At 44.1% G+C, this 25,866-nt stretch overlaps 3 protein-coding genes across 8 annotated transcripts in view; 1 reads left to right on the top strand and 2 right to left on the bottom strand.

The window, feature by feature from the left end:
* kif13ba (kinesin family member 13Ba) overlaps positions 1-5,052 on the top strand; it is a 49,298-nt gene extending 44,246 nt beyond the window's left edge. Inside the window, exon 41 of the mRNA XM_067260106.1 lies at positions 120-5,052. Within this exon, the coding sequence (XP_067116207.1) occupies positions 120-340 (221 nt within the window). The 3' untranslated portion in view covers positions 341-5,052. The remainder of the gene's footprint in view (positions 1-119) is intronic.
* A 2,647-nt stretch (positions 5,053-7,699) lies between these two features.
* On the bottom strand, positions 7,700-15,934 carry hmbox1a (homeobox containing 1a). 6 transcript variants are annotated; one of them, XM_067260539.1, is made up of 12 exons: positions 15,774-15,934; positions 15,197-15,301; positions 12,879-12,949; positions 12,135-12,686; positions 11,471-11,556; positions 11,231-11,341; positions 9,787-9,943; positions 9,458-9,540; positions 9,235-9,330; positions 8,787-8,881; positions 8,509-8,595; positions 7,700-8,119 (listed from the first exon to the last, which is right to left on the bottom strand). In XM_067260539.1, the coding sequence occupies exons 4-12, from the start codon at positions 12,683-12,685 to the stop codon at positions 7,784-7,786; spliced, it is 1,602 nt and encodes a 533-aa protein (XP_067116640.1). In that variant the 5' UTR covers position 12,686; positions 12,879-12,949; positions 15,197-15,301; positions 15,774-15,934; the 3' UTR covers positions 7,700-7,783. The 6 variants fall into 6 exon arrangements, with proteins under 6 accessions (XP_067116640.1, XP_067116639.1, XP_067116638.1 ...); XM_067260538.1 differs by lacking the exon at positions 15,197-15,301; XM_067260537.1 differs by lacking the exons at positions 12,879-12,949; positions 15,197-15,301.
* A 4,056-nt stretch (positions 15,935-19,990) lies between these two features.
* Positions 19,991-24,834, bottom strand: kcnk13a (potassium channel, subfamily K, member 13a). Its single transcript, XM_067260536.1, has 4 exons — positions 24,498-24,834; positions 21,067-21,593; positions 20,547-20,777; positions 19,991-20,197 (listed from the first exon to the last, which is right to left on the bottom strand). The coding sequence occupies exons 1-4, from the start codon at positions 24,832-24,834 to the stop codon at positions 20,042-20,044; spliced, it is 1,251 nt and encodes a 416-aa protein (XP_067116637.1). The 3' UTR covers positions 19,991-20,041.
* Between the last annotated feature and the right edge of the window lie 1,032 nt (positions 24,835-25,866).

Here is a 25,866-nt window from a genome sequence, read left to right as displayed (position 1 = left end):
TGTGTGTGTGTGGTGAATTTCAGTAACTCTTTCAGAAGGCTTCTGTGCCTCTCACTTATCTGGCGATATCTTCTCCATGTATCTGTCCCTCCCGCTTATCTTTTTCCCCTCCTCTCCAGGTAAGAACGACGGATCTGTAGGCGGGCATCAGTACTTCCACTGTAAACCTGGCTTTGGACTGCTGGTTCGCCCAGACCGGGTGTTTCGACGGGAGCGATCCAAACAGAACCCTGAGAACAGGCACAGCGGGGAGTTTTATGCCCCGGGGCAGCCGGTTTTGCGGAGGGAGTCCATGGGGGCCGGGAAGAGGGGGGAGAACCGCAAGTCTTGGAGCAACTAAGAAAGAGAGGCACACATCCCTATCTTTGGTTGGAGAAAAACTACAAACCCCTATCTGGTGAAGGAAACTACAATCCCTACACATCCCTTTCTTGTGATGGGAAAACTACAAACCCCTTTAAACCCCTGTCACTCCCTTGTATTCCAGCCCATTAACTATGCAACTCTCCTCTTGCTTTTTTGTACCTACTACTTTTTCAAAGATGCACTAGGATGGTGTCCCTTGCGTGGTGAAAAGGGCACAGTCCCCGAGTGCTGTTGCTGTCTGTATGACATGGCGCAGCAAGGCCAGGGACACTTGACAGAGATCACTTCTCTTATCGTAGAGGTTCAGTTGAACCCAAATAAACAGGACATAAATGTAGTTTCTTGTGACTATTCCTACATTCTTCTGACCCCTCCTCCTGTTTAAACTACCCCTCACTTTTAACTAGGACTATCATTACTATTGATATTATTATGGGTCCTTTTTGTGGACTGACTTTCCCCCCCATGATGTGGAGTCATTCATCTGAAGTGATGTATGGATTCTTCCAGAATGTGCCTTCATGGATGAGTTTCTATTTCTGTGTTTTTGTCTTTGTGTGCTTTTTAAAATCATGTCCATCCTGCCACTCTTGGTTACAATGAGAATGCCTTAAGTAAGTGTGAGGTGATCTCAGGGACTGCTAAAAGGATGTGTTTGTCTGTGCAGTGGGAGATAATTAGTTTTGTCAATAACTTTTTTTAACTGATTTGAAGGTCAAGCTTGTTAAAGGGTAGGACCACAGATTCAGGTTAGAGATAATCTTGTAGGAGAGTTAAACTGTAGTATTTTACTGTTGGGGATTAGACAAATAAACTCCTCAAAAAACGTTCAGAAACTTTATTTTGGTCGATTATTCCTCCCCTTCAATAATACCAATTGGTATTGTATTTTATATCGTTGGAAAGCCTGATTAGTCACCTTTACAATGAGGTACAACTTGTAAGGATCATGCATACGTAACACAGCTAACCGTGTGGGTAGCGGCCCCAATGCAATATTCTTCTGTTGGTATTCAGTCTCGTTTTGAGTTGCTTGGTGGATTGGATGATTGCACTCTCCCACACTAATAAAGAAAAAACAACACACATTGGCCATTTTTACACTTAATTCATTTTACACTGTCAGGGACCTCAGTAGCATGTGGAAGATCCATACGCAGCCACAATAGCTTGGCACCTCCTCCTCATGCTGATCACCAGCCTGTCACACACTGCTGTGGGATGGCATCCCATTCCTCAACCAGGATTTGTGCAAGTCAGCCAACATGTTTGCATTGGACACTGGCACGTACAGCACGCCCAAGCTGATCCCACTTGAACCTCAAAACGAGAGTGAATACCAACAGAAGAATATTGCAGGGGATTTTGGCAAAAAAAAATTGGTCCGCTACCCACACGGTGAGCTGTGTTGCTCATTCCACGTATGCATGATCCTTACAAGTTGTACCTCATTGTAAAGGTGACTAATCAGGCTTTCTAACGATATAAAATTATCTTTATTGAAGGGGAGGAATAATCGACCGAAATAACGTCTCCGAACTTTTTTTGAGGAGTTTAGTTGTAGTCTGGGTGAGAGACTGGATTGGTTTTATTGATGAAGATTATAGATACTGTTGTGGGAGAGTGTAATGTTGTGGAGAGTAAAAATATTGCACTGGAGAGAAAGTTATGTTAGCATGGGTGGCTAGGCTACCTATCCCATCAGCCAGGCTAGTTGAGAGAGAGGCTAAGGAAGTAGTGTGTTCTGTCAGGGTGGCTAAGAAACCTATCCTGCACAGAGGGGCAAAGGAAGTAGCATGATCTGTAGTCATGGGTGGCTTTGTCATCTGTCCTAGCAGTCAGGCTAGCACCTAGGAAAATAGCCTGACCAAGTAAGCCAAGCTGTGGTACGACAGCTTGTTGGATTGTTGGTCTAGTAAATGTGAAGCAGGTGAAGAGGAAGTGAGATGAAGGTTAAAGAGACTAGTGTGTTGTCTGTCGTTGATGTGTGTTTGTGTGTCATATATATTTTTTTAAACGCAGGTAGCTGCGGGGGGTTGGGGGTCCTCTTCTATGCATATCAGTTCCTTGTTATTGAATATTCTCAACCTAGTTCTAAGGAAATGGGTTGAATATTGACCGTGTAAGTCAAATGTTCCTCTTTATCTCATGCACATTCCAGGTCAAGCAAAGAGGAGTGGGTGCAGAGGTGTTTTCACCAGAGTATCTCTGTGAATACATATAAATACTCCCTAATCTGGCATAAAATCCTGTTGTAACTGTTTAACAGTCAAGATGTAGTCGCAGTTTTAAAAATGGGCTCCTGTCAGTGGGTGTCATACACTAAGCCAGCCCCAGTTGTGATGGACTGCATTTTATGTAGTAAGACTGTGTGCTCTAGATGGAGGGAAACGAGTGGTATCATAACATAAAAGGAGATGAAAGAGATTAGAGGGAGGGACTTTTAAGTCTATGATTTAAGTGTTTGATCATGATCTACTAAGGCCTAGATTTACTGTACCGTTTAATGCTTTTACTATACATATAGCTGTCCTACTTCTAAATTGATGAAAACATTTAGATAGCATTTAACTGAAGAATGACATTTTAATTGCACGCAATATTCTATAAAGGCATAACTGCTACAGTCATGTATGTAAATGTCAAAACAAAGGATGAGATGATGACTGTTTGTATAGTTAGAATATGTCAGGCATCAGTTATAAGGAGACTGGCTGATCTTTTCAATTTAAAGCAGGGCACTTCAAACCTGTTCCTGGAGAGCTAGCTTCCTGTAGGTTTACACTGATTATGACAAATGGCTGGTTGATGGGCTTAAACAGGTTAGTTACAACTGATGTTGGAACGGAATCCTACAGAAGGGTAGCTCTCCACAGAAACATGTTGTTGGTAGAAGGGGAGGAGGAAAGAGATGAGTAAGAGGATTGCCAAGTGAGTGAGTTTGAGGTTAGGCGGGTCCTCTGAATCACAAAGGCAGTAGCATAAAGAAAGTGTGTGCGTGTGTGAAAGAGAGGATTTGTGTTTATAGTTTCCAGGCGTCTTTGCACAGAGACTGAAAAGTGTTTGAGATCACTTCAGGCTTACAGCGTTATCTTCATTTCTGTGCCTCTTAAACTAACTCATCATCGCTCCTCATCTTCTCCATCCGGAATTCTAACCATGCGCACAAGAACCTTGAATAACAACAAAACAATGTTTCACTGTTTTGGCTTTATTGATTTAAGTTGTGTGGAGAGTATGTGTTTGGATCGTCATTGATTATGGAAATCGAACCTCTGTCTCTATGGTGCTTATATGGTAGACCGTCAGAGTTGTCTTTCTGCCTTACAGCCCTGGTCCCACACAGCTGACACCTAACCCACTGCCAGATTACCATACTACTTTATCGCTCCCTCTCTCTAGCTCTTGCTTGCTCACTCTTTTTAGTCCCAAGCACCTCTGTTCAGTTACACATAGCTACTTTACACTGTGAAACAGACAGTGGTCTTTTGTGTCATCTACTGGAGACGGACAGCTTTTTATAGTAGCTCTCTTGTCATATAAAATCATTTATACATGTTGACCTCAATACTGTGTAACACCAGAGAGTGACGTCATGGCTACTCCTTCCTGTGTTCTTTCATTTTTTGTGGTTATTATGTAATATCATGTAACTATATATATAATGTGCCGTATGGGTGTGACCGTATTATTGCTCAGAACCACACCAGTTTGTCATTGTGAAGGACTGCCAGTAACTTCTCTAAATACAGATGGCAAAGACACTGAACATCTGAATTCTGGGTCCTCCCCTTGGTTCTGTTTTTAAAAAACATCTTCATCCAAGTGTTTGTGTGTTTTTGAGTGGTCCAAATATCTCTTCAAGGCCTAGGGACACAGATGCTGATACTCAACAACAAGTGAACACGGTCTGGTTTTGTTACTTTCTCTTTAATATGCTGCATCCGGATATCTACAGGATGGCAACACTTCTGGTCCAGAGCTGAGAGCAATGTGACACCTGCCTTTTATGTGGCCTTCCATCTGCATAGCTTGCGCACACAGACACCTATACCTGTCCTTGTGTCTTTGTCTCCAATACATGGTGCACCCTTGACCTTAGTTTTGTTGTTGCGAGAAATGCATATATACACACACACACAGACACAGTCTGAGACTAAGAGAAACGCTAAGGGAAGGGCTAGAAAGATAGGACCAGAATCAATTATATTGTTAACCAGTATTTTCCACAAATATTTTTCCCTTCCACTACCTTAGTCCTTTCCCTCTCTTTCTCCCTCTCCCCCCCCTCTCTGTCTCTCTCTCAGGATTGAGGCTAGTGCTGCTTTGTGCCTCGTCCTATATTTGATCAGTATGAGTAGAATAATTATCTTGTATCATTATGATTAATAATTAGCAATCATTTCTGAAAGAGTGACTTGTTTTGTATGTATTGTGTGTGGTATGTATATATGCGCATATTGAGATGTTAAATCTGAGCACAAGTTAGGGATTTTATTAATTTAATTGTGTAATTTTATGCTGAAATCCAAAGAATAATCATGTAATATAATGCATTTATATATTATTTTTTTTAATCATCTCTGGACAATAATGGCCCTGTAAAGATATGATAAATAAAAGTGAACTGATGTACTTAAATCAATATGTTTGTCCTTTGAATTAATTAATTATACATGTACATGCCTTCAACTTAAATAATTCTGCAAATTGACAGATATTTAGATAATGTGTGATACTTCAGTAAATGATCTGTAATTAAATGTAATTTAATATTATATTGCTGACAAGTGTGAATAAATATTAAACGGTAGGTGCTTTCAGAAGATGTATAGAACAAAAGACACTTAGTTCATAGATTAACTTTTATGTGATTTGTTGATATTCATTCCTTAACAGTTACAATACTACAATAAACAAATGTTGTTTTTTAAAGAAAGCTTTTCAAACAAATGAAAAACTAACAAAGGCAAAGTTTTTCTATGTATCATTACAGAACAGTCTACTGTCCAAACAAGGCACTATGTCTGAAATAACAGGACTCTCATTTTTAACTACCTCAAATTGATACAACAGTATAATTCGTTTATTTAGATTATTCCACTTTATAGAGTATTTGTCTTCAGTTTATATGCCATGTATTCACATATTTAACAAGAACAGTTCGATTATATAGAAGGCAGTGCCTTCCTCCATCCTGCTGCCCCCACCCCATGGGAGAACAAAGCCGCCTTACAAACATAACTTCATTAGTTAGTTGTTGCTCCTTGAGTCTTCAGTAAAATACACAAGTTGTGAAAGTTCCCGATCAACTAATAGATACAGGCCTTTTTTTTACTGACAGTTCAAATACTTGGTGTGCTCATGGTTATCTAGCACGATAAAACCAAGGGAGCAATCCAAAAGTGTTCTGAGTTTTATCAAAAGCAAATAAACTACTCTACTTGAAGAGTGTTTTTGACACAGAAGTATAGAAGGAGGCTTTGTCTTCCTGACACAGGACCACAACTGAAAGGCTGGTTGTGCATAATGTCTCACAAGAAAGAAAAGAAAATCCATGTAAATACATGATTTAAAATCATAAGAAATCTCCTGCGAACATAGACATTTCATTAATAATATGATTCTGTTCTGGTACATTTCTGCTTGGCAGTTTTTACCAAAAAAAGAAAAATTCTGGTTCATACTTTTGAGAATATGTAATATTTTCTATTTTGTAAGATACCTATTTGATATTAAACTAAATATTTGTATTAGTTCCCTGCCTCAGGAGTTTCACAAACCACAGAGGTATGAGAGTCCCTATTGGTCAGCTTGGCTGTCAACCAATATAAAAGGTATTAAAGGTGCATTTCACCACACAATAAAATGTCAAATATATGTTCTGCACCCACTTTTATTTTCAAACCTCTATTTTTAGGGTTGAGTTATCCCTTTACGGGTTCTGGAAAACAGGTATCATTTTTCAGGTATTCATATCTTATTTTACTTAAAAAGCAGCAGGCTGGGAGTTAGTAAAGGGAAAGTCGGCAGGTGGAGGGGGTCAAGGGTTGCAAAAGCACCTGATGACCTCTGACCCCTAATTTATGAACTCATGTCAGCCAATCAGATCACCCTCCTCTCCCCCCCTCCCTTACCACCAGGCGGGTAGCCTGGTCTGTCCTTCACTCAGAACAACCAATTGTGTGCTAGAAGGGTAGAGGACTGAAGCACCGTATAGCTAAACCATGCCCTAAAAGTGACATCAGGAAGGAAAAGTAATCAAAGAAAACACCTCCCATAGAAGCTTGTGTTAACAACATATGGCACACACAAGGCAAATAGGGAAAAGGATTCAAGAAGAAAAAACCTGGATGCACTCTGGTGACATAAACTACCACCATTATGAGCGCTAAGGAGAGCCAAACTCTGGTGTTACCTGGAGATCATTTAAAAACCTGAACTAGCAAAGAGGAAGTTTCTGCTACATGTTAAAACCAGTCTTTAGTAAATAAAGTTTAAAAAACTTAAATCCAATGCTATGGGTAACCCCTACATATGATTCAGTCCATATATCCACCGCATACATTTATAAGGCCCGCTGATTGTCCATCTCTCTCTCCCTTTCTCTCTCGTAAAATGATAATTTGCTACTATCTTCTTAACCATAACACATTAAAGGTTAAGCATCTCTTTAGTAATACTGGTTAATTAATTCATGGATGTTAATCCAGGTCTGGGGCTGATGATACTCTGGAATACACTGACCAGATTTACAGCAGACAGAATTGATTATCATAGGATTATTATAAACTCTCCGTACCCATGACTCTCTGTCTCCCTCTATCTCCATCTCTTTCTCCTTCCTCTTTCTCTATCTCATCCTCGTTGGAGGGAGAGGACAATAACATACGTCATATGTGGCTGTACAAAAAAACACAGTCTATACAGTGACACGACAGAGAAAGAGACTTCGAATATATTAATAGGACAGGGAGTGTTGAATGGTGTGCTACATATGCACACTATAGGCTCTGACTCACTGTCTACTCTTCTACTATACACTCACATAGTATATTTGGACCTCCACTGATACACAACTTCCACACCTCAGGATGGGAGGTATGAGTTTGAGGGGGAGGTAGAGATGAGGTATGGGGCATTTTGGAGAGGGTTGTGTGATAGATAGAGGGGGAGGCAGAGTGGTATTTCTACGTTTGACAGTTTCCAAGCCTGTGCATACTTTTGGTCTTTGTTAATGACAACATTCCAAGAAGACACACTCTTCCTAAATGTCAACAACTAGGACTCTAGGAATCTCGCTCTCTCGCTCTCTCTCTCTCTCTCTCTCTCTCACACACACACTCTCACACACTCTCACACACACTCACACACACTCACACACACACAATCCATCTCCCACTCCACCATCCAATCTTCAGTCCTCATCCAGCATCTCAGTCTTTATGTCACTTCCAGTCCCCCTAGTCACACCCCCCGCTTGTGTGGCGAGGGCCAGGATGCTGTGATTGACAGCTGCCATTTCCACTGCAAGGGTGATGGGGTCCTGCTGCTCGCTGTGATTGGTCGACTCGTCCTGTAGGGAGGGGGAGGGGGGAGACCAGGAGACGCCAGTCAGTCTGGTACCCTCTGCCTGTTGCCCCACCCCTGGCAAAGAGGCACGACCAACCAGAGAACTGCCCCTGAATGCGGCCATGGCCCCCTTGGCCGGGCTGGGCCAGGCAGCCAGCCAGCTGGGTAGGAGGGTCGGCACCTACAGCAAGAGGAGGGAGGGGGTTAAATCACTTAACCCTTGTGCTGCCTTCGGGTCACATGACCTAAAGGTTCACAACGAACCATTGTTGCGTTTACCCAATTTTACCCAATACAAAAACAAATCAATATAATTTTCTTTTAACCTTCGCAATGTGGGGGGATCTGAGACAGCCCGACGGTTAAATGAAAATGCTTCACTTTGTTTTTGTATGTAGTAAAGTTGTCGCAATACGATGGTGGGTCACAATGACTGATGGGTCAGAATGACCTGAAGATAACACAAGGGTTAAGGGCAGAATTCTATAGTACATTAGGAGGAGAGGAACCGGTGTAGTAGAGGAGAGGACAGGAGAGGTACCTGTGTAGGAGAGAAGACAGAAGAGGTACCTGTGTAGGAGACGAGAGGTCTAGTCTACTCAGACCGTAGGGTCGGGACACTACTCTCTTCTCAAACAGGGAGGACACCTCACAGGCCTGCCAAAACAGCACGTCCAACTATCACTAAACATCCACTGATTTAAACAATTTACCTAATATCCACATTGCAAATATCATGTTAATCTACAAAAGCATTCACATTCACCACTGTAAAGATGGTGTAGTCCTAGGAAACTATTTCATCTAAGACTGTATTACATTTTCTTTAGGGAGGGGTGGTTGTTTACCTGGTCTGGAAACTCGTTGCTGTCAATGTCATCACTGTTGGAGTGGCCTCCTGGACTCTGAACATCGATGCCATGGCTTTCCAGGATTGCTGCTTCTTCCAACAACACAGATCTGGCCATAACATATCTACCAGACTGGGCTACAAATGATGTTTCTATATCATTTTAATCACTTCATTGTTGTCTGCCACCTGAAAGTCAGGTGGGTGTTGATTACATTTTTGGGAAGAGCATTCACTTCATTGAGCCAGGCAAGAACAATAAAGTGTAGATCAGCAATTCAAATTATGTTAAATCACGTTCTGAACCGGCCTACATATAGTCTACACCTATCTAAACCTATACATTTATATGGTCAATGCTGTACATTGTACGTGATATTTGGCCATAACATGATTGATTTCAACAAGTATCACATACACACACAGTAGGAGGTTAAGAACATTACCTATGTTGGCTCGTCTCTTGATCTCCTTCCTGCGGTTAGCGAACCAGTTGTAGACCTTCAGAGAGGTTACCCTCTCAAGATCAGATAGCTTCTTCCCTGAAAAGAGAGAGACACTTTAATAAAGATAACCACACTTTTCCATCTGACTCTCTTTACTGCCCTCCTTCATCTATCCCTCGCTCTTCCCTCCCCACCCCTTTGTCAATTTCTGTTTCTCTCTCACCTGGTTTCTGGATGACAGCGTTGCAGGCGTTGGATATCTCCTCTCTCTTGGCCTCATCAGGGTACTGGTTTTCATTGAAGTAGCTGCAGTCATGCACAGTTACATATGGAACACACTTAGACACAACTAATATATCCTCTCACCATCCTCTCCTCCATCCCCCATCATTTCCTACTCCTCGCCCATTTTATTTATCTTTCCTCCTCCTCTCCCCTCCCTCCCTTTTTCACTAGTCTAGGTCTCTTTTATCAAGTCTCTATCTCCCTTTCCTTCTCCCCTTCATCACCTATCCTTCCTCCTCCATATGCCTTCATCTCTCTCCTCCTCACCTCTCCATAACAGCCAGGCATTCCTTCCGCCAGGTGAAGCGACTTCCTCGTCGTAGACGGAAGCTTCCTGGGGTGGAGCTTATGGGAGGCGGGGTCTGATGCCACTCCACCACGTCCTCCAGGGCCAATGGCGTTGGCCGCATGGTTAGAGTGGCACCTTAGGACAATAAACATCACACACACACAAACACACACACACAAGACCATGAAACCTCTCATTTCAACTGTGTTTTACAATTTCCAACAGATCCAACACATTAGTTTGTGTGTGAGTAGTGTTCGTAACCTGTTCATTAACCAATCACTGCCTATGCATGAAACACACAGGCATGCACACACACACACACAAGCACAAACACACATAACCATCGTTGCCTGAGTGTTGGTTGATAATCCTATATAACTATCTACCGTAAAAATTATTTACAGGGCCTGAGCACTCCAGGTGCTGTGACATACACAGTCCACCAGGGGGAGTTAGAGCTCCCCTCCACTGAGACAGAGGAGAAGCACACTGGTATGATTTCAACAGCTTTTCTTTATTAAAAAAAAAAAAAAATCCTTTGGTTATATACAGTCAGACATCATACGGGTCTTAATGCAGAACAGTCGTAATAAATGAATTTATAGTCATATTTATATAATAATATAATGCTTTGTCAAGTGCTCTACGTTGAACTACATTTTGGTAGCATTACGATAGCAGAACTACTATTGGCTACTGCAAACACGGATCACAAATCAGCAATCGTGGCCGTGATGGTAGCTTATTGGCTGCTCTGTACTGAAAGGGGAGTGGGGGGGAGGGGGGGAGCAAGGAATGCTTTCAGATATATAGACACATTTCTAATAAGCTTGATAGAGTAGAGACACATAGGGAACACACAGCATAGACCAGAACAATGGCTAAACTTGGGGGTGTAACAGGTTATGGCAGCGATAAAGATTTAGATGTAACACCGCAGGTAGGAGTGGGAGAGAAGGAGTTCAGCCCTGGTTATTTCCTGAAAGTTTAAGGGAGTGTAAGGGAACTCAACTGCATGGTATTCTCAACCTCCTGGGACAGGGGCAGGAAATTACCTGAATATGGTGAGGTAGGGAAAGCTATGTTGGTAGATACGTAACAGTCCTAAAGGGAAGTTAACAATCAGAAAGTTGAGACTGAGACCTGACAGGACTTCCCTTCACAACCACACAAAAGCATCACATCATCCCTTAACGTCTGAATTCAGTTGTTTCAAAACGTTTCAGAAACGTTTAGCGCACCTGAACGCCCCCCAGCTAAGCTAGTAGTGGATGGAGCGTGTGGAGCAGCTGAAGAGAGATTGTACCGGGGGGAGGCTGGGGGGACTGGAGGGCTGTGTCTGGGGAGGGTCTTGGGGGGCGAGGGGTGCTCGGGGCTGGGGGGGGTGGTGGTGGTGGGCGGGGTGGGGGGCTGTATTACCAGGCGTGGTCTTCTCCATCTGGTACCAGCGGTAGAAGGCCCGCTTCTTCTGCTCACTGAGGTCTGAGCCTTGCTGGAGGAGCCAGTGGGAGATACGACTCTGACTGATACCTGGAGGGAGGAGAAAGAGGGAGGGAGGGACAGGTAAGTCAAGACTACTGAAACAATGACATCAGTGCGTTTGGTTGTGAAAGCAGGCAGCCTGCAGTGCTGCGTGATGGCCAGCAGGGAGGAACTGACCTGTGACCTGTGCAACCACTGCCTGAGAAATACGCCTGTTCCCAAGGAAGGTCTTGATCTCCTCCTTGATGATGGCACTGTCCCGTCTGCAGGGAGACAGATAGAGAGAGAGTAGGGGGATGGAGTGAGGTATGTAGATGAGTAAGGAGGGAGAGCAGGGAGACAGGTGATATAGGAAAGGTTGGTGGAAAAGATTGACAAGATAAAAGAAATTGCGTGAAAAGATGTAGAAAGGACGAAGGAGAGAGGGGGAGTGGGGAAAGAGGAGAGAGCGAGAGAATGATGGACAAGGAGAGAGAGCACATATATGTGTGACAGAATTAAAAAAAAATCATGATCAATAAAGGGAATTGATTTGACTGTTATCCATTTTCTGGTCTTGAATAGACAATAAACGAACACACACAATCTTTATCACATATAACGTAGTCTAATTTACATTTATATTGATTCTTGAAGAATTTATCTAATCTAACTGCCTACCCCGTCCACCCATAAGCTACACACACCACTACCCAATAATAGACTGAGACAACCAACCAACTGAAATTGTGTGTATGATACATCCACAAGCTTCTCCTTTTCACCCCCTCCTTTGTTTCACCTCTTCCTCTCCCCTTCTCCTCCCTCTCCCCTCCTCCCTTCCCCTCTCTTTCCTTCTCACCTCATCAGCTCCTCCACCTTGTCCTCTATGTCCACATCATCCTCGCTGGGCTCGTACACAAAGCCCCTCCCCCCGACAGTACCGCTAACCGTGCTCACGCTCACAGGAAACCGCGGCGGAGACCCCTTCCCATTCGTCATGACAACCAGCCCCTCACTGCTGACACGCCCGTTCTGGGCCGCCACACCCGCCATGGCAACGGGGGCCGGGGCCTGCGGGGAGGGCGGGGAGCCGTCATAGTTGTTGCTAGGCGATGCCGAGAGACCGTTCCCCCGGTACGCAGCGGTCTGGGTGGCAGTGGAGATGGTAGAGGAGGAAGCTGTCACGTTATTGGCGGAGGAGGAAGAGGACGTGGTGTTTGGGTTGATATTGGCTGAGAGGCCCAGGTGGGGGGGCCTGTGGGGGAACTTGTGTCCGTGCTGTTGGTCAAGACGCTCCAGGGTGTTGAGGGCATGGAGGATCTCAGGCTTTGTCATTCCTGTCCTCCTGAGACGCTGCAGTAAGTCGATCTGCTCGATGGTGAACCTTGGCTCATCAGAGTACTGGGACATCCTGGCACGGTGGAAGGGGGAGGACAATACAAGGGATGTAACTCTTAATCAACTTTGGAGATATTCTCCAGAAAGAGACAACACCGAACAATCTATCACAGTGATTATACTGAGTATTAAGGGTGCTCCGATCGATCGCTTGCCGATCATTATCGGCCGATAATTCATTTTAAATACTCAGATCGGTACTCACTACAAAGGCTGATCAAAAGAGCCCTTTTTTTTTGCTGTGCACTTTATTGCCCATGGTCCTTTATCTCCTACCTAAATGCAGACAAAAATGTGAAACATTATTTTGACTGTGGCCTTTTATGTTGTAGATTTTATAGTGTAAAGTTAAAATGTATAAAGACTCTGTTTATTCTGTTTTTGTAATTTATTATTTGGCAGGATAGTTACATTTGCTTATTTATAAGCGGTTATCAATAACCCAGCATAGGCTGCTATGGTTTATGTTGCGTCTCTAAAAAGCGTCTCTAAGAAAGAGAGTGGAATATGTTAAACATGTTTCCTGCCACTAAATAAACTTTTGTTGTTAATTCATGACATTTTATCATCTCTTCATTGTTATACTTAATATACATTGTTGTTAAGAACAGTTAAATAGATAATGCTACATGATAAATAGAAGGCTTCAAATAGACCCTTTAATCAGAATCAGAAAAGGGTTCAATCGCCATGAAAGTTTGCACAGACAAGGAATTTACTTTGGCAGGAAGGTGCATACATTCAACATATAGGGATCATAAATCTTAATAGTGGTGTACAAGTCTAACTATACTAACGGTACAAGGTCTAACTAATACTAAGGGGCTGTAAGAATTTAGGATAAAAAAATAAAATAACAAAATTAAAAAAGATCTGTACTCGGTATCGGCCGATACTGCTTCTAGTGATCGGCCTCAAAAATCCTGATCGGAGCACCCTTACCGAGTATGGTACATAAGAAGCTAGACCAGACGTACGCACGCTCACACCCAACTTATCTGCTGATCAGAGACAGACATGCTTAGAGGAGACAGTTTCAGCAGCTGCAGACCAGATATGAAATGGATTGGCAGTCTGAAGAGCTTTTTTAGACAGAGGAAGAGAAGTAGGGTAGTAGGAGGGGGAGGGGTGAAACATGAGAAAGGAAGAAGGAGATGGTAGGACAGATAGAAAGAGGCGTAGGGAGGCGCAAAGGAGATAAGCAGGTATGTGCGGACACATACAAGACAGAGAGAAAGAGACAGAGAGAGAGAAAATAAAAAAGTAGATGAAAGAGGGGGAGAGAGTCAAGAAAGATTGAAGGGAGAGAGAGCGGACAGTGCAGATGGGAAAAGATTGAGAGGATAGAGGGAGGAGAGAAAGAAAGATGAAAGGAGAGAGAGAGGGCGTGAGGGGGTTTAAGATGGAGAGCAACTCGGGAAAAACGCCAAGAAAAATTTCCATCCAGTCTGGCCAGCTCCCATATTTCTGCTTTGAAGAGGCTAGGGATGAGTCATACACTTACAGACTAGTCTATCAGAAACCCTTTCACTAGGACATACAGTATATAACCGAACCAAACTTAACTAGGCAAAAAAAATAAAACATTCTAGACTACACTGCTATATAAAAAAGGCTTATGAAAGAGAGAGAGAGAGCTCAGCATACTAGACAGTCTCAGTGAATACAGTGACAGCTTGTGATCATCACCTCACACACATTCTTCATTAGGGTGTCCTTACATGGTCACATGGCTTCAGACATAACTCCCTGAAATGATTGCTCTCTGTCACTGTGTCACCGTTTGTATGTGTCTACTTCTCGTACTCCTATTCACCACTCCTCTACCAGACAGTTCCATCCTGCTACTTAGCTACTACATCAGCAGAGTTCTATGTGAATCAGGTAGCTGTAGGGTGCAGGTTTATTCACATCCTCCTCCCTGCCCTTCCTGTCACAATGGCACTAGCACCTTCCTTCTTCCTCTGCAGCAGATACCAGGGCTGGAAGAGAGGGTAATTGCAGCTGACCCCACCAGACCAGAACCCGGTAAATGCTTCAAGTTGATCTCTCAAAAGAGGCAGGGTGACCAAGCAAGCTAGCTCTGTCACTGTCCCACAGGAGAGAAGGCGAAAAAGGAGAGAGTTTACAGAGAGCCTCTGAGATGGAGTGCAATATGATTAGCAGTAGTTACACATCAATACGGTAAGGTCATGAACATGCTTTCTTTCACGTTTAGAGGAAAACCTAACTGTACTGCCTAACCAAAAGTTGGTCTAACACTGAGCATAAGCTCAGAGTATAGCACCGCCCCCCACCCACCCCCACCCCCACAACACACACGTTTCCCTCAACAACAAAAAACAACATGTAACCAGGCCCAAGATAAACAGAAAAGCAATCTAACCAAGATAGATTATTGCCACTGGCTTGTAGACTAACTTCAACTACATAATCAACCACTACAAGCATAGGTAGCCAAAGTCACCATGTATACTTGCGCTATAAATAGCTGAGACTTTGAAACTATTATTTGAAGCTGACAAGCAAACTTTTCAACTCTCATCTTCGGACGGGGGAGTGCAGCTAGCCAAGCATCCAGACTGGGAGGTTCTCAAAGGTGAAACTTCATCCGTGTGGATGACGTCACTGTCACAACAACCACAACAGTTAAAACGGTGATGTGAACGTCAGGGAATTGTCTTCAAAGTGTAGCCGGTGCAAGTTAGCTCATTGTAGCTCTAATAAATAGTCACTTGGCAACACATTAGCAGCACAGCACATCTACTGGCTTGCGAGCAAGCTAAGTTACTAGCTAGCTAAACACCTAGATTCTTAGACTAACGTTTTTACCACGTTTTACCAAAATTACAGCGTGTTGACTGTTGTTGTTGTTGGGGAAGATGGCACGGTAGCTATCTTAGTTTGGTTGAGTGCTAAGTGGCTAACAAGCCCCCAGACATGAGTCTAGGGGAGGCCAGCAGCGGCTAGGAAGACAACCAAGCTCAGAGAGCAGCTAACTACAGCTGCAGAACTAGCTTGCTGGCAATGGGATCAGTGCCAAAGAGTGCGGGCGAGCCTGCAGAAAAGCTAGCTAGCTAGCCTTGCAAGTCTTCCTTACCTTGCTTGTTGAATCGAGAGCCGCCGTCCACCACGAATGGATGGATTTGGTTAGCTTTATCTCCGACGCGGAACATGCAAAAGCAGGTCTCCACAATGTCAGAGTTTCTCCTGTCCTCTCTTAATTTGATTTCATTTCTTGGCGAGACTGATTTGCCTTTGTCTGACTGACAGTGGCCATATTGACATGAAACACGGCGAGGTTTCATGGGATTCGTAGTTGAGAAGTTCGCCGCTCTATGAACGTGGCAAAACATTTGCGCTGAGGAATGCAGCCTTGTCTGACTGAGGCCCAGAACGCCGCCTTGTGGCTTTATACCGTAGGGCTCCTGGCTGCAATGATAATGCACACACTCACAATAAACCACCTAGTGTGCCAATGTTTAATGTTCTTTAAATCAATTAAGTTAATTTCGTTTTGTCATCGTGTCTGGTGGGCGATAAGGTACTGTGCTCTACAGTATTGGAGTCGAGACGACCCTTGGTCAGAGAGGGTTGCTATAGCAACATATAGGGCACACAGTGGAAGATAAAGTACCATTAAAGATCCTGTAAAGTGGACCTAAAAACGAGTTTTAAGTTCGCCACACCACAGAATAATGTGTTATTAACTACCCATCCAAATTCGAATGAAAAAATAACACCGACAAGTATGTTAAATTAGGCTTTGAAATCATGAAAAAATCAGCAGTCTTCTCTGCTTGAGACTGGGGGGCGTGTCGCCTGAAGGAGCTGAAGCTCCGCCCCTCGCTGCCTAGTGCCTACCTCCGACCCAGATAATAGACGCTATGTCAAGCCGAACAAAACCATATAGAATTAGAATTTATTTGTTCAATGAGTGAAACATACAGATGCATATAAATGAAATGTTCCCCTGAGCTGTAACAGTAAAAATGGACACCAGAGACAGCAGACAGTGAGCTCTCCAACTAGGCTACTTCTAACACATACATTTACATTTATTCATGTAGCAGACGCTTTTATCCAAAGCGACTTCCAAGAGAGAGCTTTACAAAGTGCATAGGTCACTGATCATAACAACAAGATAGCCACAAAACATTGCGAGTAGCCAAAACATGAAGCACACATTGTCAACAACCAAAGTAAGTGCCAAAGGGAAGAACCATAAGAGCATGTAGTTAAACAAGTTACAATTAAACAACATGAACCGCTATACGTGCAAGTGTACCTGTGGAAAAAACAAGCAACAATAATAAAAACAATATATCACAGCAAGTACAAAAAAATTAAAACAGTTACCACTAACCACAAGAGCAACATAAGTCTCTGAGCAAGAGTCATTGTGATCCTTGAGGAAACTAACATCGGGTCAAGCGAACCATTCCTAAGTACCGTTGTACTCCTGGAACAAGTGCGTCTTGAGCCTTTTCTTGAAGGTGGAGAGACAGTCAGTGTCTCTGATGGAGGTTGGGAGTTGATTCCACCACTGGGGGGCCAGACAGGAGAAGAGCTTGTGTTGGGACCTGGCGGTCTTGAGCGGTGGGACCACCAGGCGGTTGTCTGAAGAAGACCGTAGGTGACGGGTGGGGGTGTAAGGCTGCAGGAGAGACTTAATGTAGACGGGTGCAGTCCCGTTCACTGCTCGGAAGGTCAATACCAGGGTCTTGAATCTGATACGGGCCATGATAGGTAGCCAGTGGAGAGAGATGAGGGGCTGGGTAACATGAGAGCGTCTGGGTAGATTGTAGACCAGGCGGGCCGCTGCGTTCTGAATCCTCTGAAGAGGGCGGGTTGCACATGCTGGGAGACCAGCGAGCAGCGAGTTGCAATAGTCCAACTTGGAGAGGACAAGTGCTTGGACTAGCAGCTGGGTGGAGTGCTACATAGCTACCATTTCACCAAAATACCATTTCAACAAAAAAAGCCTATCAATTTAGAGGTTTTCACTAACTCATAGCAGAGATACCTCTGGAAAAGTTATCTAGTATAATTATAACAAGCACACAGAACAGAGTGATGAACTGCTGGCAGCGGTGGATTGTCCAGGAGCGACCGGAAGGAGGAACGGCCGGGAGGGCGAGGCTCAGTACGGCTCCGCGCTGCAAGAGAAGCCGTGTCTCCGCGAACCCTCTCCGGTCCATGTTAAAACTATCCGCTGTGAAATGGTCACTGCATTTAGTCATTTAGAAGACTCTCGTATCCACTGCAGAGGCGGCAGTTGGAGTTTATCCGAAGCTTTCCATCAGCGTGGCTCTTCAGAAAATCTATCCACCTATTTTTCCTTTCATTATCAATAGGGAACTTAAATGGCGTTGCAGCGCAGCTGGAGTTCTTGCATCCAGGGAAGATGCAGTTGCGGTTGGTGGGAGACTTCCTGAAGCTAGCTAGCTAACTGATGTAGGCTACAATAACAGTACAGCTGAAGGATTCAGATTCAGTGATCTGACGTAGATAGGGCGAAATGACGTAGATAGGGCATTTGTTTGGCTCCGCCCATTAAAACCTGATCTGAAAACGGAAGAGAAACTGTTCTTCGGTCTAAAGGTCGAGAAGCAAAACATGGAATTTACTTTACAGGATCTTTAATTTATCCTACCTTATGCTCTAAGTTAAATTAGTTAAATCCTCCCCCTTCACACGCACAGTGTGCATACATATTCGCCACTGTTCCATTTGTTACTGTAACAGTTGACGAAACACCACAATAAAATCTTCAGCAGTAAGTTGTTAAATGTGCTTCTGAAGATTGTACAGTTTCGATATCAAAATGCTCAATTTACTTCTGGACTTGAAAACCCTCAGTAGGCTACTGCAAAAGAATAGGGTATTTAAATGTGAAAATATGTGGATTACAGAATCCCTGTCTCTTGCTCATGCTTGGATGAGTGTGTGCCTTAAGCTTGTTTTCTGATGTTAATGCCTACCTCCGCAACAGACAAGGGAGTCCACAGACAATTTTGTCTCATTTCCTGTTTAGACAGATGAAGAGAATGTGTTGCAGGCTCCATACCTTATTGGAGACACATACACACACTAATACACATACTAACACAATATACTTGATCATAGACTGCATTCCCATTAAAATAATTGCCTCAGTGCATCCCCCCCCCCCCCCCATTCCTGTTAAAAAGGAACCACATTGTGAATGCAAATATATTCCTTTATTTTCTGAGAAGACTCTCAGACCGTTGTAAAATCATTTTACAATATTGCTGTCATTCAGATAATCTCAGCACAGTACAAGTTGATCTCTTGCATCATGTTGTTAAGTATGACAGCCTCAGGACGTCAGGAGCAAAGGGAACAGAGATGGGAAGACTGGAATATAAGGGCTCCGTTCACTTGTCATTCACTTCTCCTGCCTCTGCTCTCAGTGGTACCTCCTGATTTCACATACAAATCCTGACAGGTACACATTCTAACATCGTCTCCAGGCCCAGGAGAGATGGAATGAGGCAAGGGGTGGGAGATGGGAGGAGAGGAGAGAGAATAAAAGAGAAAAAAATTATTTTATGTTCTCTGTCATCTATTATTCAGGACTGTGGTGACTCCTCCTGCCACCCCCCACCCCACCCCCCACACACAGACACACACACACGTCTTCCCCCTCTTCTACCAGGCCCTTAACAACACACGCACACACATATAAAAATACACTTGTGTACACAGACTCAGAACACCTGGCTAATTTGAAGCAGAAGATTAGCAATTCATAACAACAGGTATAGACAGTTCCACCTTCAAACAAGCTCTCTCAATCTCTTGAATAGTGATTCTTAAGAGGATCACATCTGAGACAAAAGTGACTTGAATATAAATGTATTCAATTTCTATTGCTACCCACGACTGAATGCCAACCTCATGGATCTTTGTTTATATGTTAGAGTTGTTTTTTGTGTTTTCTCTGTTTGTAAACGTGTGTGTGTGTGTGTTGAGTGAGCAGATTTGTGTGCGTGTGTGTGCAGTCTCGGGTTTAACATCCCCATCTGCACATATGTATTACCCTCCAGATAAGAGTCCATTCAAATTAACTTGAACTCAGGTCTCTTTACTCTTTACAAACAAATTGTTTCATATAATTAGCTGTTTCCCATAATATCTAAAAGTAGTTTATGAAATGTTTTATTTATTTTTACAAATAATATTTATGGTTTACGAGATACAAAGAAAGATATAGAAAGGAGACCTGAAACACACAAGAGACTCCTGTCTACTAAGTACTAACACATCCCTTAAACAGGTGTATCTGTCTGAAGTCTGGTCTGTGGAGAGATGTGTCAGTAGCTTGTGGTTGTATGGTAGAGTCTATCTATCCACGCTGGTCTCTGCCAAACGGTTGTTCATGATCCCCAGAGCCCCCACCCCACCACAAAAGCCATTTTCCCTATTGGTGGAGCCAGACGGTCGAGCATTCCCATTGGCTGCTTCTGACAACTGCTTCTGCATTAGTGCCAGGTTAACCTGCAGAGATGAAGTGATAAGATAAACTTTATTGACTGTGAGATAAAGTTTTATTAACTGCTTTATTGAAAATAACACAACAATCCTTGTGGAACCTATACTGGTAAAGCTTTCCATATGGCCTCAATAAAATTTAAGTAGTGCATCAGTGGTCTATATAAAGTTGTTTATGAAGTTTATTCATATAAATCATTTAGCTTGTTCCGAACATCCAGACCATTGCTCATCCATTCAAACAGTTTTTTCACTTGGGATATCTGATGATGAGGTTTGTCAGTGTTGTTAGCATTAGCAATGCTAGTGGTAGGAGATGAGGAGAGCACCATCCACAATGCTGGGACAGACTCACCTTGTTGACTGCAAGGAAGTCCTTCATCGAGATCATCTCTCCGGACATTCTCCTCCCTCCATCTGTCTCGCTCTCGTTCACGGCATCGGTTTCTATGGAGATGTTACGCCTGGCCTGCGGATGGGCAGCACCAGCCGGCATAACGGCATTACGACGTGGTCGGAATCTCTTGCCAGCGGGACAGCAGCCCCTACACACCAGGTCCATCCTCCTCAGCAGCCAGTTCAGGGTCTGCCCAGGGTTGGGTTAGATTTCACTGTTATTACTGTTATGGGACAATTCTGAAATAGCTATAACTGCTCCATTACTGCCCAGCCGTGTCAGGGGCCAGGGGTAACACACAAGTCCACATTAAGGTGGAAAATAGTGATGGTGTTATTGGAAAGATAGTCCATAAAGAGTTTCTCATCGCTGGGACAGTTATTATTGCTGTTAACGGCTTCATGGATGAATCATTATTTACTTTTACCTAAGTTTGAGATTTGGAGTGTTGGGTCTGTTCTGGGTCTGTTCTCCTCACCTGTTTGATGACGATGGAGATGACATTGAAGAGAGAGTAAATGCAGCACACCCCCATCAGCAGGAAGAGAAAGTTGGCAAAGCGGTAAGCCGCCTGGTTCTCCCCATATGCAGCCCGCTGGCTGCTCACCATGTCCCCAAACCCGATGGTGCTGAATGTAACGAAGCAAAAGTACAGAGAGTCCAGATAGGCCCAACCCTCTATTGCAGAGTACATGGCTGAAGCGCAGCACGAAATCAAGATGGCTGCCATGCAGAGTATCAGCATCACATAGTAGACCGACGGTTTCCATCCTGCCAGGCTGTCTCTTTCATCTCTCAACGGCACCCCCTGATGGCCTGGATGTAGTACTACAGCCTGGCGGTGGTGCCGTAGCTCATGACAGGATTTGAGGACAAAGGCAAGCACGGTGATGATGCGCTCCAGGAAGAGGTTGAAGAAGAGGATGGTGGAAGCACAACCAATCAGGCCGTAGAAGATAAGGAATATCTTCCCGCCTACCGTGGCCGGAGTGGTCATCCCAAACCCTGGAGGAGAGAGGAGGGAGGGGAAGAGAGGAATTTGAAGGTAGAGGGGTAGAGAGATGAGGGGGAAGCAGAGAGGGGAAGGAAGGTGGATGGGGAGAAAGAGATGAGGGAGGAGAGGGATAGGGGAAGGTAGGAAGAGGGGAGATAATAGGACAAATAATAAGGCAAAAGAAAAGAGGACAAGGGAGATAGAGGGGGAGAGAGAGGACAAAGGGTAGGAGAAGATAGATGAGACAGGAGAGTCCAAAGTTTAGTTTATATTGAAGGTCATAGGTCATAGTTTTAAAAGGACAATGAGGAAAGGATCTTCATGATTATCTGCTTTCTTGGCCTCCCTGAAAAAGTGACACCTTGATCTTCATCTCTCCACACAGACAAGCCAAAGGAACTCTTGCGGAGGGCTTGAGAACAGGGGGAGCTCTTCAATGGTTCATGCCTTATTGAAGGGTCTTTGTGTACTACACATCCTGTAAGCCAACTATATCTCTCTCCCTCATCAAATTTTTCATAATTTCTCTTTACTTCTCTTTACAATCCTCTTCCTCTCCTTACTATGCGCCTTTCCATTCTTGTCTCCTCCATGCCCCCTTTCCCCTCTTATATTATGTCCTCCTCTCCTCTCTTCTTCTCCTCTACCCCTCCATCCCATGAGTGTAAATGTAAATCCATCTTCTGGCTGTGGGCTTCAATATTCTTCCAGCAGATGTGACTCTTGTGAGATGAAAGGGAAAGTACTCAATTTATTTATTTTTTTATCTGCTGGGCTATATCTGAAGAAGATAACTCTCACACGAGTAGTAGTACCACATATCCTACCCTTGCCTTACACAATCACTTCTACAATCCGGCATTCTTTAAAAGCATGTACAATTTGAGGACTAATAGCATGGTCGTAGATCAGCATTGTTACTGTTCTGTAACAAGTATCTAATTTGTGTGTTGTAAAAACCTAGAGTTAAGGTTTGTGAATTACCTTGCTTCTGAGGCTTTCCACATACTGTACCACACCAAATTATTTGAAAACAAGATTACAGTTGATGCAACTCTACAGCAGCTACAGACATGCAGAGTTGGGGGTTTCCCTTCTGGGCGTTATGAGCCATTATGAGCCTGTCGTTCCCCCCCGACCGCTCCGGGGATCTCGGCTGGATTGAGGCCTGCCTCACAGACATCTCGGCCTGGATGACCGAGCACCACCTCCAGCTGAACCTCGCCAAAACAGAACTTCTCATCATCCCGGCTAAACCCTCCATCTCCCACGATCTCTCAATCACCCTGGGATCTGCGACGGTGACCCCTTCATCCTCTGCCAGGAACCTTGGGGTTACCATGGACGACGAGCTCTCCCTCACGGCCCACATTGCTGCAGTCTCCCGGTTGTGTATATTCACCCTCTACAACATCCGGAAGATCAGGAGGTACCTGTCTGAGCACTCCACCCAGCTGCTAGTCCAAGCACTTGTCCTCTCCAAGTTGGACTACTGCAACTCGCTGCTCGCTGGTCTCCCAGCATGTGCAACCCGCCCTCTTCAGAGGATTCAGAACGCAGCGGCCCGCCTGGTCTACAATCTACCCAGACGCTCCCATGTTACCCCGCTCCTCATCTCTCTCCACTGGCTACCTATCATGGCCCGTATCAGATTCAAGACCCTGGTACTGACCTTCCGAGCAGTGAACGGGACTGCACCCGTCTACATCAAGTCTCTCCTGCAGCCTTACACCCCCACCCGTCACCTACGGTCTTCTTCAGACAACCGCCTGGTGGTCCCACCGCTCAAGACCGCCCGGTCCCAACACAAGCTCTTCTCCTGTCTGGCCCCCCAGTGGTGGAATCAACTCCCCACCTCCATCAGAGACACTGACTGTCTCTCCACCTTCAAGAAAAGGCTCAAGACGCACATGTTCCGGGAGTACAACGGTACTTAGGAATGGTTCGCTTGACCCGATGTTAGTTTCCTCAAGGATCACAATGACTCTTGCTTAGAGACTTGTTGCTCTTGTGGTTAGTGGTAACTGATTTAGTTATTTTTGTACTCGCTGTGATATATTGTTTTTATTATTGTTGCTTGTTTTTTCCACAGGTACACTTGCACTTATAGCGGTTCATGTTGTTTAATTGTAACTTGTTTAACTACATGCTCTTATGGTTCTTCCCTTTGGCACTTACTTTGGTTGTTCATAATGTGTGCTTCATGTTTTGGCTACTCGCAATGTTTTTGTGGCTATCTTGTTGTTATGATCAGTGACCTATGCACTTTGTAAAGCTCTCTCTTGGAAGTCGCTTTGGATAAAAGCGTCTGCTAAATGAATAAATGTAAATGTTGCAGTGTTCATCATATCACTGTCAGACAGGCCAGTAGTTCAGCAGACTGGACTGTGTTAGTCTGATACACCCTCTTTCCAAAGGTCATAAAACATTTATGAAATCTTACAGCAGGAGGGGGGAGGGGGTGGAAGTAGAAGGGTCAAACCAATTGAGAAGAAACACAGTCGGTTACATTATTGTATACAGCGAATGATCACAAGTTCAGGAGCTGTTGCACCTAACTATTTGTAGGAGAAAACCTATCGCTGATAGCAATTACGCTCCCAATTACGCTTCCCCCACTTACTCATTTATTATGTCAATAATAGTTTGAACGTCCTGTAAGTAAACAAGACTGTACTTGAATGAAACTTAATACTGAACAGCAGTTTCATACTACAGCGGTTGGAATGCGTCGTTAAAGGCCAGGACCTATTGTTTGGGCCGTTGAATTCCTTTATGATTTATGCTTCAATGTTGTGCATAAAAGTGTAATTATTTTCATTGTGGTAAAATATCCTTCTACAAAATTAGCTTTTGTAATGCATAATGCAACGAAATAACAGTTACATATATAGCGCAGAATATAGCCTACTAACCTATGGTTGAAACCACAGTTCCAACGAAATAGAATGCGCCGGTGAAATCCCAGCGTGGTCTGAGAATGTCCACGCGGATCCCGGCGACGTTCGCCTCTTCATAGAACCGAAGAAATGTCTCCAAGTCCTCCCGGCTGAGGTTGTGTCTCTGGGTAAAGCTCTCGAAGCGCTGAGACCATCGTTCCTTCGCCTGTCGCTCCTTTGGGTGCTCCAGCGCTGAAAACACCGCTGCACCGCAAAGCAGGTAGAGAACTATGAGGAGCGCCAACATCAGGAACCGCGCGTTGTCTTCGTTCAACGCGCCCAGGCCGCAGCAGCAGCCGCTCCTGCAAGGCATTAGGACGGCGCGCAGAACGGACAGGACCCAGAGAGAGATAACCTCCCCATTCTCCCAGGTGCAACATGAAAGCCTATCAGTTTCACATAAGTAGAAAAACCTTTAAAACTCACACAAGAGTCTGAAATAGAAATCATGCGGAGGTGCTGGTATCAGAATCAACCACAGAAGGCTGCGTGACTGAAAATAATATCTCCTACATTAGGGCTACAAGTTGTAGCGCACAAGATGTTTCTCTGTGTTCAATCTTTAGTTCCCCTTGTTCATTTCTACGTCATCGATGCTCCATAACGCATAGACGTAGCCTACCCCTAGGGAAAACATTTCCAACGCCTTCTGTCATTTAAAAATATAATTTATATGTGGTTACATGCTTTGTCTTTGATTAGAAAGGTTTTTAAAGTTTGTAATACAATATAATTCCTCATTGGATACAATTGCACTCTAAACTGCCGTTCATGTGCTTCATCCAAGTATGGAGGCTATTCTAGTATCGTTAAAAAGAATACACAATTGTCGACTCCCAAGAAAGCTCTCCAAAAGCACCCATTCGGCGTCCGATACAGGTGGCGTCAGAATTGTCTTGCAGTATCCAGTAGCTCTCCTCTGGTAGTCAGCATCAAATAAGTAGAAATATGTCATGCCAAAGCTTCAAAACACTCCTGCGAACAAAATCCATACTCCACGGGATTTAGATATCCCTCACTACACACATGGAGGACCGACAGCGCGAGGCAAGGGACAGCTGGAGATCGGAGAGATGGGAAGCGCTCGACGGGAATGGAAAGTAAGCTGCTCTGTGCAGCGCAGTGGTGGAGCCCACGAGCCCTGGCTGTCCAGGGGAGCAAAATGATGAACTAACAGCTGCGGTTTGGTACTGAAACATCCCAGAATAATAAGACATGAGTGACATATAGATCCAGTATAATCTATAGCAACGAACCATGGCGCGTTCATAAAAGTATCTGAAATAAGCACATTTTCTCACAAATACATATTATGGATCAGTGCCTCGCTGAATTTTAGAGTGCA

Source organism: Osmerus mordax, chromosome 22 (genome assembly GCF_038355195.1).
Source record: "Osmerus mordax isolate fOsmMor3 chromosome 22, fOsmMor3.pri, whole genome shotgun sequence".
NCBI lineage: Eukaryota > Metazoa > Chordata > Actinopteri > Osmeriformes > Osmeridae > Osmerus > Osmerus mordax.
This window is presented reverse-complemented; position numbering and strand designations above follow the sequence as displayed.

Excerpts from the sequence above, each read along its gene's own strand:
- hmbox1a (XM_067260539.1), bottom strand. The coding sequence starts at position 12,685 with ATGTCCCAGTACTCTGATGAGCCAAGGTTCACCATCGAGCAGATCGAC. Across the intron at positions 11,342-11,470 it reads AGTGGTTGCACAGGTCACAG|GTATCAGTCAGAGTCGTATC; the intron begins GTCAGTTCCTCC and ends TCCTCCCTCCAG. Across the intron at positions 9,944-11,230 it reads GATGGAGAAGACCACGCCTG|GTGCCACTCTAACCATGCGG; the intron begins GTAATACAGCCC and ends TATTGTCCTAAG.
- kcnk13a (XM_067260536.1), bottom strand. The coding sequence starts at position 24,834 with ATGCCTTGCAGGAGCGGCTGCTGCTGCGGCCTGGGCGCGTTGAACGAA. Across the intron at positions 21,594-24,497 it reads AACTGTGGTTTCAACCATAG|GGTTTGGGATGACCACTCCG; the intron begins GTTAGTAGGCTA and ends TCTCTCCTCCAG. Across the intron at positions 20,778-21,066 it reads TCTCCATCGTCATCAAACAG|ACCCTGAACTGGCTGCTGAG; the intron begins GTGAGGAGAACA and ends AACCCTGGGCAG.